The sequence below is a fragment of the Salmo salar genome, chromosome 26 (assembly GCF_965601325.2).
Source record: "Salmo salar chromosome 26, fSalSal1, whole genome shotgun sequence".
Lineage (NCBI taxonomy): Eukaryota > Metazoa > Chordata > Actinopteri > Salmoniformes > Salmonidae > Salmo > Salmo salar.
The window spans coordinates 49,668,579-49,681,775 of record NC_138316.1 but is presented as its reverse complement, the minus strand read 5'-3'; the positions used below and the strand labels follow the sequence as shown (position 1 = coordinate 49,681,775).

At 45.1% G+C, this 13,197-nt stretch overlaps 1 protein-coding gene across 1 annotated transcript; it reads left to right on the top strand.

Moving 5' to 3' along the window:
- The first annotated feature begins 1,979 nt into the window (after positions 1 to 1,979).
- Positions 1,980 to 10,586, top strand: LOC106587985 (NAD(P)H dehydrogenase [quinone] 1). The gene is made up of 6 exons (XM_014176646.3): positions 1,980 to 2,270; positions 4,089 to 4,256; positions 4,382 to 4,512; positions 5,501 to 5,614; positions 9,191 to 9,292; positions 9,630 to 10,586. The coding sequence occupies exons 1-6, from the start codon at positions 2,267 to 2,269 to the stop codon at positions 9,933 to 9,935; spliced, it is 825 nt and encodes a 274-aa protein (XP_014032121.1). The 5' UTR covers positions 1,980 to 2,266; the 3' UTR covers positions 9,936 to 10,586.
- Positions 10,587 to 13,197: the final 2,611 nt, after the last annotated feature.

The window sequence follows — 13,197 nt, the reverse complement described above, 5'->3', positions numbered from 1 at the left end:
AGACCAGAGCCCTATTCCCTATATAGTGGTACTACTATAGACCAGAGCCCTATTCCCTATATAGTGGTACTACTATAGACCAGAGCCCTATTCCCTATATAGTGCACTACTATAGACCAGAGCCCTATACCCTATATAGTGGTACTACTATAGACCAGAGCCCTATTCCCTATATAATACACTACTATAGATCAGAGCCCTATTCCCTATATAGTGTACTACTATAAACCAGAGCCCTATTCCCTATGTAGTGGTACTACTATAGACCAGAGCCCTATTCCCTATATAGTACACTACTATAGACCAGAGCCCTATTCCCTATATAGTGGTACTACTATAGACCAGAGCCCTATTCCCTATATAGTGTACTACTATAGACCAGAGCCCTATTCCCTATATAGTGGTACTACTATAGACCAGAGCCCTATTCCCTATGTAGTGGTACTACTATAGACCAGAGCCCTATTCCCTATATAGTGGTACTACTATAGACCAGAGCCCTATTCCCTATGTAGTGGTACTACTATAGACCAGAGCCCTATTCCCTATATAGTACACTACTATAGACCAGAGCCCTATTCCCTATATAGTGGTACTACTATAGACCAGAGTCCTATTCCCTATATAGTGGTACTACTATAGACCAGAGCCCTATTCCCTATATAGTGGTACTACTATAGACCAGAGCCCTATTCCCTATATAGTGGAACTACTATAGACCAGAGCCCTATTTCCTATATAGTGGTACTACTATAGACCAGAGCCCTATTCCCTATATAGTGGTACTACTATAGACCAGAGCCCTATTCCCTATATAGTGGAACTACTATAGACCAGAGTCATATATAGTGGTACTACTATAGACCAGAGCCCTATTCCCTATATAGTGGTACTACTATAGACCAGAGCCCTATTCCCTATATAGTGGAACTACTATAGACCAGAGCCCTATTCCCTATATAGTGGTACTACTATAGACCAGGAAACGGAGCCCATTATGACACAGCACATTGTAGAACGGATTACTGTGCAGAAACTTGGCCTGCAATTAGCTGTTTACATAAAATAATCCATACATTGAATCTATAGGTGAACGTGTTTGATGTTTGTGGGACACCTGTGTGTGTCCTACCTGTAGAATGTGGGCTATGTCGTTATGGTGCGGCTATATAAAGACAGCAAGTTCATCTTGACCTATGGTTGAATTAGAATTCCAGTTTATCAGCTGTCCCAACCTGTCTGTCTGTCTGTCTATCTGCCTCCCTGTCTGTCTGTCTATCTGCCTGTCTCTGTCTGCCTGCCTATCTATCTGCCTGTCTCTGTCTGCCTGCCTATCTGCCTGCCTATCTATCTGCCTGTCTCTGTCTGCCTGCCTATCTGCCTGCCTATCTGTCTGTCTGTCTGTCGTTCCAGTGAGGGGTGACAAAAGTGGGCAAGTGACATTCCAAACAGTCCGAAGACTGGTCCGACCAGTCAGTCTTGGTTTTGAGACCAGTCATAATGTCATGGCGCATTTCGCACTGGTCCCGACCTCACGCAAATACTGAGGCGGCACGCAGCACAATAGGTGTACTGTGTGTTGGAACGGGACAGCCTGAAAACACGCCGATACAGCTACAACCGAAAGTAGCTTTTTCGTAGCAGGTTAGAAGAATTTCCGCAGCAGATTTGTATTAGAAACGTATCATGTTCGGAAAATTAGATTAAGGTTAGGAAAAGAGTTTGCGAAATTCTTTCCTAACATGCTACGGAATTCACTTCGGGCGAAGTACCGTGTTTTAGGGAGTCCAGTGGTGGAACACCCTTTACATGTCCAAAAAGTTCCAGACTAGGTGTGAGAGCATTTTGGACTTGCCAATGTTTCTTTACGCATCGCTAATGAAGAGCACGTAAGTCGGATAAACTCATGGTACCCATATGAATGGTCTAATACAGAGAAAAATACCACAAAACACTGTTTTCCCAAAGCCAAAGGTAGTAAACCAATCATTCTCTCCTCAACTGGTCAACTGACTGTAACATTTCCGGACTATAAAACACGCCTGGTTAGACTGGTCGGTCCCATGGCTGACGAGGCTACAGGACGTTTCTTTCTTAATCTTTGTGTACGTGTAACTCGAGACTCTAGTGTTGTGTAACCGGCTCAATCTCAGTTTCAATCAACTGTTTCTCACGCGAATATAAACAGGCGGTTCCAGAGTTTTCCCATCGAGTTGCAGAAGAGCGAGCGCCCAGATCCGGGGAAGGTCGATCATAAACACGCGTCATGGGTAAGTCTCAATGGTGATATATCAGTGCATTTACAATATCTCTGCTTTCAGATGCTTTGGTTTCTATTTCATTATCCTGCTGGCTTGTTCAGCTGAATTTAAAGTTGTCATGCATTTGGCCAGTGTTTGAGTAAATAGCCAACAAGTGGTGTGATTTTGTGCTGATGCCTTAGTACTTTGTGTTGCTATACTGAGTAAGATTTATGCAAACGCTACAAAACCACTCTTTTTTTATTCATTAAAGCAGATTATTGTGATCAGCATTATTGAACATGTACAGCTTTATACAATTGTCCCATTGTAGTTTAACAAACATGGTGTATTGTCACTTGTGGAAACAGTCAAATATACCTTAATAGAAATGACTCAAGTAAAAGTGAAATGTCACCCAATAAAATACTACTTGAAAAAGTCTGAAAAGTATTTGGTTTTAAATATACTTAAGTAAATGTAATTGCTAAAAAAAAAGTTAATTATCAAAAGTCTAAATAATTTCAAACATTGTCAGGTGTGTCCGGACTGGTAGCGAAGTCAGGTGCAGGAGAGCAGAGATTTGTGAACAGGCTCACACTTTATTGAGGCAAAAGCGCAAAACACTAACAAGAATTACATTTAACAATAAACATCTTGGTGAAATAACACGGAAAAACAAACCAGTCTGGCGCGTCAACAATAAACACGTAACACAAACTATCTCACACAAAGACATGAGGGGGAACAGAGGAATAAATACAGTTAGTGTGATTGGGGAACGCAAACCAGGTATGAATGGAACAAGACAAAACCAATGGATAAAGAATGGAGCGGCGATGGCTAGAAAGACGGTGAAGTCGACCGCCGAACGCCGCCCGAACAAGGAGAGGAGCCGACTGCGGCGGAAGTCGTGACAAACATCCTCCTATTTTCTAGTTTTTTATTTATTTACAGATAGCCAGGGGCTCACTTCAAGACTCTGTAGTAGGAGGATGGTGTGGAGCTGTGTGAAATAGGATATTGTTTTTGGCAGAATTACCAGACATGTTTTCCCTACACGATTCTCTCTGAAAGTATGTGATGACTGACTGCTGTACACAGGTACAGAACATTAGGAATGTACAAGCCTTCTACTGCTCATTGAGACGAAAGGTGAAATTGTCATTGCTGCAAACAAACCTAGAAGGTGTTCATGACGTTTCCTGTTATCCTGGGTAAAAGCCCACTAATACAGGCTGAGGTCCAAATCACCCCTGATTCAACTCACTGAGGGTTTGATGATTTGTTGACATGTTGAATCAGGGAAGTTTGTCTGGGGCTACACAACAATGTGTAGTGTTTGGATGACTGGAGGACTGGAGCTGGGAAACACTGCCCTATATAGTGCAGCACCCTATTGGACCCTGGTCAAAAGTAGTGCACTATAAAGGGAATAGGGTGCCATGTGGAATGTAGACACAGTAATAATACAGTAATGACATACGTTCTTAGGAAAAAAGGTGCTATCTAGAACCAAAAAGGGTTTTTTCAGCTGTTCCCATAGAAGAACCCTTTTGAAAAACTCCTTTTGGGTTCCAGGTAGAACTCTTTTTGGTTCCAGGTAGAACTCTTTTTGGTTCCAAAAGGGTTCTCCTATGGCGACAGCCACAGAACCCTTTTGGTACCCTTTTTATCTAAGAGTGAGTAAAAACCAGATAATAACACATTCATAATGAAATGTAATTTGATGTGTAGTATTGTTTTAGGGAAGCAATTATGACTGATCCATCCACCACCTTGTCATACACCCTGTGTGTGTGTGTGTGTGTGTGTGTGTGTGTGTGTTCTCTCGCGTGTGTGTACCAGCTCAGAAGACAGTGCTGATTGTGTACGCCCATCAGAGTGGGGGGTCCTTTAACTCGGCAGTGAAGGATGTTGCCGTGGAAGCCCTCAGACAGCAGGGATACAAGGTTGTTGTGTCTGACCTTTACGCCATGAACTTCAAAGCCTCCGCCACAATGCAGGATATCACAGGTACACACACACACACGCCAACACACACACACGCCAACGCACACACACATGCTCACACACGCCAACACACGTGCCAACAAACTACACACACGCTTGACGTTGCTGCTGTTCTGTCCCTTTGTCAGGTGAGGTGAAGAACCCGGAGCACTTCAAGTACGGAGAGGAGACCATGCAAGCCTGGAAGGAGGGTCGACTCAGTGATGACATCATAGCTGAGCAGCGGAAAGTGGAGGCGGCGGAGCTCGTCATCTTCCAGGTCAGAGGTCAAACATTCTCCCCCCTCTCTCTCTCCCCCCTCTCTCTCTCCCCCCCTCTCTCTCCCCCCTCTCTCTCTCCCCCCTCTCTCTCTCCCCCCTCTCTCTCTCCCCCCCTCTCTCTACCCCCCCCTCTCTCCCTACCCCCTCTCTCTCTCTACCCCCTCTCTCTCTCTACCCCCTCTCTCTCTCTACCCCCTCTCTCTCTCTACCCCCTCTCTCTCTCTACCCCCTCTCTCTCTCTACCCCCTCTCTCTCTACCCCCTCTCTCTCTCTACCCCCCTCTCTCTCTACCCCCTCTCTCTCTCTACCCCCTCTCTCTCTCTACCCCCTCTCTCTCTCTACCCCCTCTCTCTCTCTACCCCCTCTCTCTCTCTACCCCCTCTCTCTCTCTTCCCCCTCTCTCTCCCCCCTCTCCCCCTCTCTCTTCCCTCTCCTCCCCCCTCTCTCTCTCCCCCTCTCTCTCTCCCCCCCTCTCTCTACCCCTCTCTCTCTCTACCCCCTCTCTCTCTCTACCCCCTCTCTCTCTCCCCCCCTCTCTCTCTCTCCCCCCCTCTCTCTCTCTACCCCCTCTCTCTCTCTACCCCCTCTCTCTCTCTACCCCCTCTCTCTCTCTACCCCCTCTCTCTCTCTACCCTCTCTCTTTCTCTCTCTCTTCCCCCCTCTCTCTCTCTTCTCTCTCTCTTCCCCCCTCTCTCTCTCTTCTCTCTCTCTTCCCCCCTCTCTCTCTTTCTCTCTCTCTTCCCCCCTCTCTCTCTCTCTCTTCTCTCTCTCTCTCTTTGTCTCTCTCCCTCTCTTCCCCCCCCCTCTCTTTTTGTCTCACTCCCCTCCCCCCACCTCTATTTCTGTCTTTCTTCTTCGACTGTGCCTTGCTGAGTTTAAATTCTCTACCTTTCTCCCCAAAGTATTTAAGCCTACACTCCCCATCATAGTTTAAAAATCATTGGATTGGTGTAGATGAAGTGTCAACCATCTCTCTCTCCCCATCAGTTCCCTATGTACTGGTTCAGCGTTCCAGCCATCATGAAGGGCTGGATAGACAGAGTCCTGAGTCAAGGCTTTGCCTTCTCGCTGCAGAAGATGTACAGCAATGGAATATTCAAGGTTTGACCTTTTGCCCCTTCTGTTCATGTCTTTAGTTCCAGTAGCCTGTGTTAGTGTCATACCCATTGACAATGAGCAGGAAGAGTTACATTTACATTTTAGTCATTTAGCAGACGATCTTATCCAGAGCGACTTACAGTAGTGAATGCATACATTTCATAAAATGTTTTCTCCATACTGGTCCCCTGTGGGAATCGAACCCACAACCCTGGCGTTGCAAACACCATGCTCTTCCAACTGAGCCACACGACAGGAATGGGCCGAATCAGGAGGATTTGATGTAAATGCAATGCTCCCACCTAATCCAGTCCCCACTTGTGACTGAAAACAAGGGTAGAGATGCCAATTGAAAAGCTCTCTGTTAAAAATGTAGATAGCTGGCTATATGACATAAAATGCTGTGTAAAATAGCTATAAGTCTATAAAGGTGCATTAACTGTAAAGCTATCAGTCACTTGTGGAAACATTTACAATTAAGTTACGTTATCTTTGTTTATGTATTTTACCTCAGACAATCTGGTAGTAAGTTTGCTAGCTAGAACTCCTAGCAGTTTATGCTAACTAGCTAGCTGGCTAGCATTTACTGCTAGTGAAGTTGCTAGCTAGCTAGTTAGCATAAACTAGCGCTGACTGGGCTAGTCATTGTCTAAATGACAGGTAGAAACGCAGTCATAACCATAAAGGGGTAACTAGCCCCCAACACACTCAACCACCATGTTATTACTTTACAAAACAGTTATCTACATTGTTCTCTCTAAACAAGTGGATTATTTAAGGATTTCCTATATATATATATATATATATATAAATTGAGAACTAACTTCATTGGAATATATCTACAACTTTTTCAACATTTCAAAAAATTCAATTTACCACAATTGTTTTGTTGAATTATCTCAAAATTGTGATGACATAGAGGACATTTTTTTTGTTCAGCAAGAACAGTGACAGCCAGGGAAAGTGTTGCGAAAATAATTTGGGGACATCTTGTGGTCTTTATGTGAATTACAGCTAGTTACCCCCTACTAGCCTACGCAGTGTAAAATAGCCATAATGTACAGGGTTCCACCACTCTGCCCAAAGTGGGTGAAAATGCGCGTTGGTGATTAAATGTAATTTCAATATGCTATAAAATACACGTTACCAAGACAAATATGATTCTTCATGTTCTGAGTGGTTAATAAAAGCGGAATGAAGTCGGGACCTGCATTGAATAGCAATGGACAGTGGGCATTCATTTCCTGATTCCGTTTTGTTCACGTTTATTTACCGCTAGTTTGCGTAACTGCGTGACAGTAGGATGTTCTAGAATGCACAGATTGAAAGTGCGCCAGCCTGAATGAACACGATGCATTCCAAGTTGGCAAATGAGGATTTGTAAAGTCATGGAAATTTGTTTCATAATTTTTGGTAACACTTTTAAGTATTATCAATAAATTTAAAAAATCGACATATCAGCCATTAAAAGAATGACCCTTCAGTGAGTGTCTGTGTGTGCTATATTGGAAAGCTGGTAAACACTAGTCATGTAATTGAGACAACAATAAAAAATCTTCTATGAGTAGCCTAATTGACAAATAACTTGCTGTGCATAGATCTCCTCTGAAACATGAATATTAGAGCCTTATATAGAAACATGTCTAGATACCTAGCTTTGAAGTAGCCTACCTTAACCATTTGATCCCTGATTCATTGAATGAGGGAATAATTTTATAAAGACAAAAGTTTTTTGTTGTAATGTTGCAATATTTAACATGAGGGGTGGCAACCATCCTCCAGGATAGCTACTGGGTGTGCAGGCTTTTGTTCCAGCCCTGTTCTAAACACATTGTAGCCTTAACAACAGCTGCTCAACAGGACCTTCATAAGTAGACTTGGGTGTTTCAGGGCTGGATCAGAAGCCTGCATGATGGACACCCAGGAGCTCTTTAGATGACATGTGACGAGTGCAGATCCTACTTTGTGGGGGGTTAAGTGCCTTGATAAAAGGCACAACGACAGGAGATGGTAGGCCTATGGGATCAGACACAGAAGCCTTCCAGTGTCAATAATGCTTACTTTTTCATGTAGTCTAAGTAATAGCCATGAAAGGTGGTTATGTCATGGAGAAGTCATGGAAAAAGTGAATAAACCCTTCACAGTGAATAATCAGAGGTCTCTTTACCATAACGTCATTTGTACATTTTGGTAAATATAGTCTAATGGAAAAAGACAGCTGCTGCACTTCTTTCATCCCAAGTCAAGCATTGATTAAAATTTATATTAAAAAAAGTCTGATTTTGTAACCTAATATATCCAATAATAAGCACAGAGCTCTGTTGACAGAGCGGTGCCGGTTTCTCGCAGTGACGTTTGAGTACTTTACATGTTGTGGCAAAGTTGTTTCCGCGGATCACAAGGAATTTTGCCTTAATGTGAAAAGGGTATACTAAAATATAAAAATACTACATGTCATGTCTCAAAATTGATATCTATTGAACCTCTATATTAATTTTATGTCCTCCGGATTGGAGGAGAAAGATGAGGAGTTAAATGCTGAGTCTTTCAGTTAGCCTTAATTCTCTAACAGCGTCCAGTCTAGCTGACGTAATGCTATTCTCTAACGGCGTCCAGTCTAGCTGACGTAATGCTATTCTCTAACGGCGTCCAGTCTAGCTGACGTAATGCTATTCTCTAACGGCGTCCAGTCTAGCTGACGTAATGCTATTCTCTAACGGCGTCCAGTCTAGCTGACGTAATGCTATTCTCTAACGGCGTCCAGTCTAGCTGACGTAATGCTATTCTCTAACGGCGTCCAGTCTAGCTGACGTAATGCTATTCTCTAACGGCGTCCAGTCTAGCTGACGTAATGCTATTCTCTAACGGCGTCCAGTCTAGCTGACGTAATGCTATTCTCTAACGGCGTCCAGTCTAGCTGACGTAATGCTATTCTCTAACGGCGTCCAGTCTAGCTGACGTAATGCTATTCTCTAACAGCGTCCAGTCTAGCTGATGTAGTGCTATTCTCTAACAGCGTCCAGTCTAGCTGACTCAATTCTATTTTCCTGATTTTTCACCACTTTTTTTTCTCTGCCCTCCATTGATTTTGGCCTTCCTACATGGGTAAAAAAAACATCCCATTCTGAACGGATTATGATAGAGACATGAGGTTTGGACCATTGGTTTTGTTTGAGCAGTACCTACACAATTAATATAGTATTTTACCCATTGGTCAAAATATGTTTTTTTTGTTTGGACACCCTACATAATATCTACCGTATGAAATGACACGCTGCTCTCATTCAGTTCAGGCTATATTGACCCTACATAATATCTACCGTATGAAATGACACGCTGCTCTCATTCAGTTCAGGCTATATTGACCCTACATAATATCTACCGTATGAAATGACACGCTGCTCTCATTCAGTTCAGGCTATATTGACCCTACATAATATCTACCGTATGAAATGACACGCTGCTCTCATTCAGTTCAGGCTATATTGCTTCTAGGTTAAGGGTAAGTTGTGTTTTTGGTGGAATGAATAAGGCCTGTGTTTGTTGGAGTTACACTTCATACTGTTTGTCATTTTGCAGGACAAGAAAGCCATGTTGTCGTTCAGCACTGGATCTATGCAGACTATGTACCGCCCTGACGGCCTCAACGGAGACATTAACGTCACACTGTGGCCCCTACAGGTAACCAGGAAGACAGCCAGGGGGAAAGAGTTAAGATGTGACGCCAAAAACTTATTTCACTCTATTTGCTTCTCATGGATTTAGAAGGCAATCAAGTGGCGTGTGTCTCCAAATGAGTTTCCTCAAACATTTTGATGCTTGAAGGTTACCTCCAAATACTTGTATTTCAAATGTGTTTCATTTAGTTTTGGGTTTGCATTTTTTGGGTCTAATCCATTGGTTCCATTGTAGCATATTGTGCAAACTAAACCAAGCGCAGTTCAAGTATTTGCTATATGTATTTAGCCCAGGCTCCTCACTCCTCTCCTCTCTCCTCCACGTCCCTCCATCCTTCCAGAACGGCGTGCTTCACTTCTGTGGGTTCCAGGTGCTAGCCCCCCAGGTGTTCTGGTGTCCGGGACACAGCCCCCCCGCGAATCGGACAGCCATGCTGGATGGCTGGAGGGCCAGGCTGAAGACCCTGCTGGTCGAGCGACCCCTGACCTTTGCCCCCTGCGAGCTGTTTGACCTGACCTTCCCCGGGGGCTTCATGCTGCGGCCGGAGGTCAGGGAGGAGCAGCGCACCCGCCCCCACGGCATCACCACCGGACACCACCTGGGGAAACCCCTCCCCCCTGACAACCAGCTGAAGGCTGAAGGCTGATAACCCTCTGAGAATTATTTATCCAATAGAACCCAGAGTTGCCTTGGGCCGTTACTCTTCTCTATTTTTAGAAATTATTTGCCACTAGTCTTACACAAAGCTAGAATGACTATGTAGATGATTCAACACTCTACACATTAGTATCAGGTGATTGTTTTTATTATTCATCTTTAAGACCTAAACCTCAGCTGGAGTTGTGTATAAAGGGTGTGACCATTGAGCAAGTTGAGGAAGCTACATTTCTACTTATAAACATGGTGGTTCTAGCCCTGAATGCTGATTGGCTGACAGCCGTGGTATATCAGACCGTATACCACGGGTATGACAAAACATTTATTTGGACTCCTCTAATTACGTTGGTAACCAGTTTATAATAGCAATAAGGCACCTCGGGGGTTTGTGGTATATGGCCAGTATACCACGGCTAAAGGCTGTATCCAGGAACTCCGCATTGCGTCGTGCTTAAGAACAGCCCTTAGCCGTCGTAAATTGGCCATAAACCACATCCCCATCGTGCCTTATTGCTTTAGTATAACATTGGATGGTCAGTTTTTATGGTCAAGTCAAATTGACAGAGTTGTTGTGAAGATGTTATAATAATGTTCTGCGTTTTTGAAACATCAATAAACTGCTCTAGTTGTTCAGACTCTGGTCTTGTCTCATGTGGATTACTGTCCCGTAATGCGGTCAGGTGCAGCAAAGAAAGATCTAGCAAAGATACTCTCTTCGGAAAAAAGGTGCTATCTAGAACCTAAAAGCATTTAGAACCATAGGAGAACCCTTTGAAGAACGCTTGTTGGTTCAAATAAGAACCTTTTCACAAAATGGTTCTACCTGGAACCAAAAAATGGTTTTCACCTAGAACCAAAAAGGGTTCTCCTATGTGGACAGTTGAAGAACGGTTTTGGAGCCCTATTTTCTGAGAGTGTACAGCTGGCTCAAAACAGAGCAGCACGCCTTGCCCTTAACTACACGTACACTAACATCAACAACATGCATACCAGTCTTTCCTGGTTGAGGGTTGACAAGAGATTAACTGCTTGTCTTCTATTTGTTTTAATGATAAATATTACTGTAATGAAAATTCCAGATTGTTTGCATAATGAAATAACACTCAGCAGAGACACCCATACATACCCCACAAGACATACCACCAGGGGTCTCTTCACAGTCCCCAAGTCCAAAACTAATTCAAGGCAATACACAGGAAGAGTCGCTGCTGCTTCTGCAAAAACGAATGGGGATCCTAATAACCAAATAAACCCCTCCTCCTAACAACCAGCTAAAGGCTGATAACCCCTCCTCCCAACAACAAGCTAAAGGCTGATAACCCATCCTCCCTGACAACCAGCTGAAGGCTGATAAACCCCTCCTAACAACCAGCTAAAGGCTGATAACCCCTCCTCCCTGACAACCAGCTGAAGGCTGATAAACCCCTCCTCCTAACAACCAGCTAAAGGCTGATAACCCCTCCTCCCTGACAACCAGCTAAAGGCTGATAACCCCTCTCCCTGACAACCAGCTAAAGGCTGATAACCCCTCTCCCTGACAACCAGCTAAAGGCTGATAACCCCTCCTCCCAACAACCAGCTAAAGGCTGATAACCCATCCTCCCTGACAACCAGCTGAAGGCTGATAAACCCCTCCTAACAACCAGCTAAAGGCTGATAACCCCTCCTCCCTGACAACCAGCTGAAGGCTGATAAACCCCTCCTCCTAACAACCAGCTAAAGGCTGATAACCCCTCCTCCCTGACAACCAGCTAAAGGCTGATAACCCCTCCTCCCTGACAACCAGCTAAAGTCTGATAACCCCTCTCCCTGACAACCAGCTAAAGGCTGATAACCCCTCCTCCCAACAACCAGCTAAAGGCTGATAACCCCTCTCCCTGACAACCAGCTAAAGGCTGATAACCCCTCTCCCTGACAACCAGCTAAAGGCTGATAACCCCTCCTCCCTGACAACCAGCTGAAGGCTGATAAACCCCTCCTCCTAACAACCAGCTAAAGGCTAATAACCCCTCCTCCCTGACAACCAGCTGAAGGCTGATAAACCCCTCCTCCTAACAACCAGCTAAAGGCTGATAACCCCTCCTCCCTGACAACCAGCTAAAGGCTGATAACCCCTCTCCCTGACAACCAGCTAAAGGCTGATAACCCCTCCTCCCTGACAACCAGCTAAAGGCTGATAACCCCTCTCCCTGACAACCAGCTAAAGGCTGATAACCCCTCTCCCTGACAACCAGCTAAAGGCTGATAACCCCTCCTCCCAACAACCAGCTAAAGGCTGATAACCCCTCTCCCTGACAACCAGCTAAAGGCTGATAACCCCTCTCCCTGACAACCAGCTAAAGGCTGATAACCCCTCCTCCCTGACAACCAGCTGAAGGCTGATAAACCCCTCCTCCTAACAACCAGCTAAAGGCTAATAACCCCTCCTCCCTGACAACCAGCTGAAGGCTGATAAACCCCTCCTCCTAACAACCAGCTAAAGGCTGATAACCCCTCCTCCCTGACAACCAGCTAAAGGCTGATAACCCCTCCTCCCTGACAACCAGCTAAAGGCTGATAACCCCTCTCCCTGACAACCAGCTAAAGGCTGATAACCCCTCCTCCCTGACAACCAGCTAAAGGCTGATAACCCCTCTCCCTGACAACCAGCTAAAGGCTGATAACCCCTCTCCCTGACAACCAGCTAAAGGCTGATAACCCCTCTCCCTGACAACCAGCTGAAGGCTGATAACCCCTCCTCCCTGACAACCAGCTAAAGGCTGATAACCCCTCCTAACAACCAGCTGAAGGCTGATAACCCCTCCCCCTGGCAACCAGTTGAAGGCTGATAGCCCTTCTCCCCTGACAACCAGCTGAAGGCTGATAACCCCTCCCTCTGATAACCAGCTGAAGGCTGATAACCTCTCCCTCTGATAACCAGCTGAAGGCTGATAACCCCTCCCTCTGATAACCAGCTGAAGGCTGATAACCCCTCCTCCCTGACAACCAGCTGAAGGCTGATAACCCCTCTCTCTGGTAACCAGCTGAAGGCTGGTAACCAGCTGAAGGCTGATAACCCCTCCCTCTGATAACCAGCTGAAGGCTGATAACCCCTCCTCCCTGGTAACCAGCTGAAGGCTGATAACCAGCTGAAAGCTGATAACCCCCCTCCCTGATAACCAGCTGAAGGCTGATAACCCCCCCTCCCTGATAACCAGCTGAAGGCTGATAACCCCTCCCTCTGACAACCAGCTGAAGGCTGATAACCCCTC

Bases quoted from the DNA above. Each gene is read 5' to 3' on its own strand.
- LOC106587985 (XM_014176646.3), top strand. The intron at 4,257-4,381 runs GTACACACACAC...TCCCTTTGTCAG, and splicing joins CACAATGCAGGATATCACAG to GTGAGGTGAAGAACCCGGAG. The intron at 9,293-9,629 runs GTAACCAGGAAG...CCATCCTTCCAG, and splicing joins TCACACTGTGGCCCCTACAG to AACGGCGTGCTTCACTTCTG.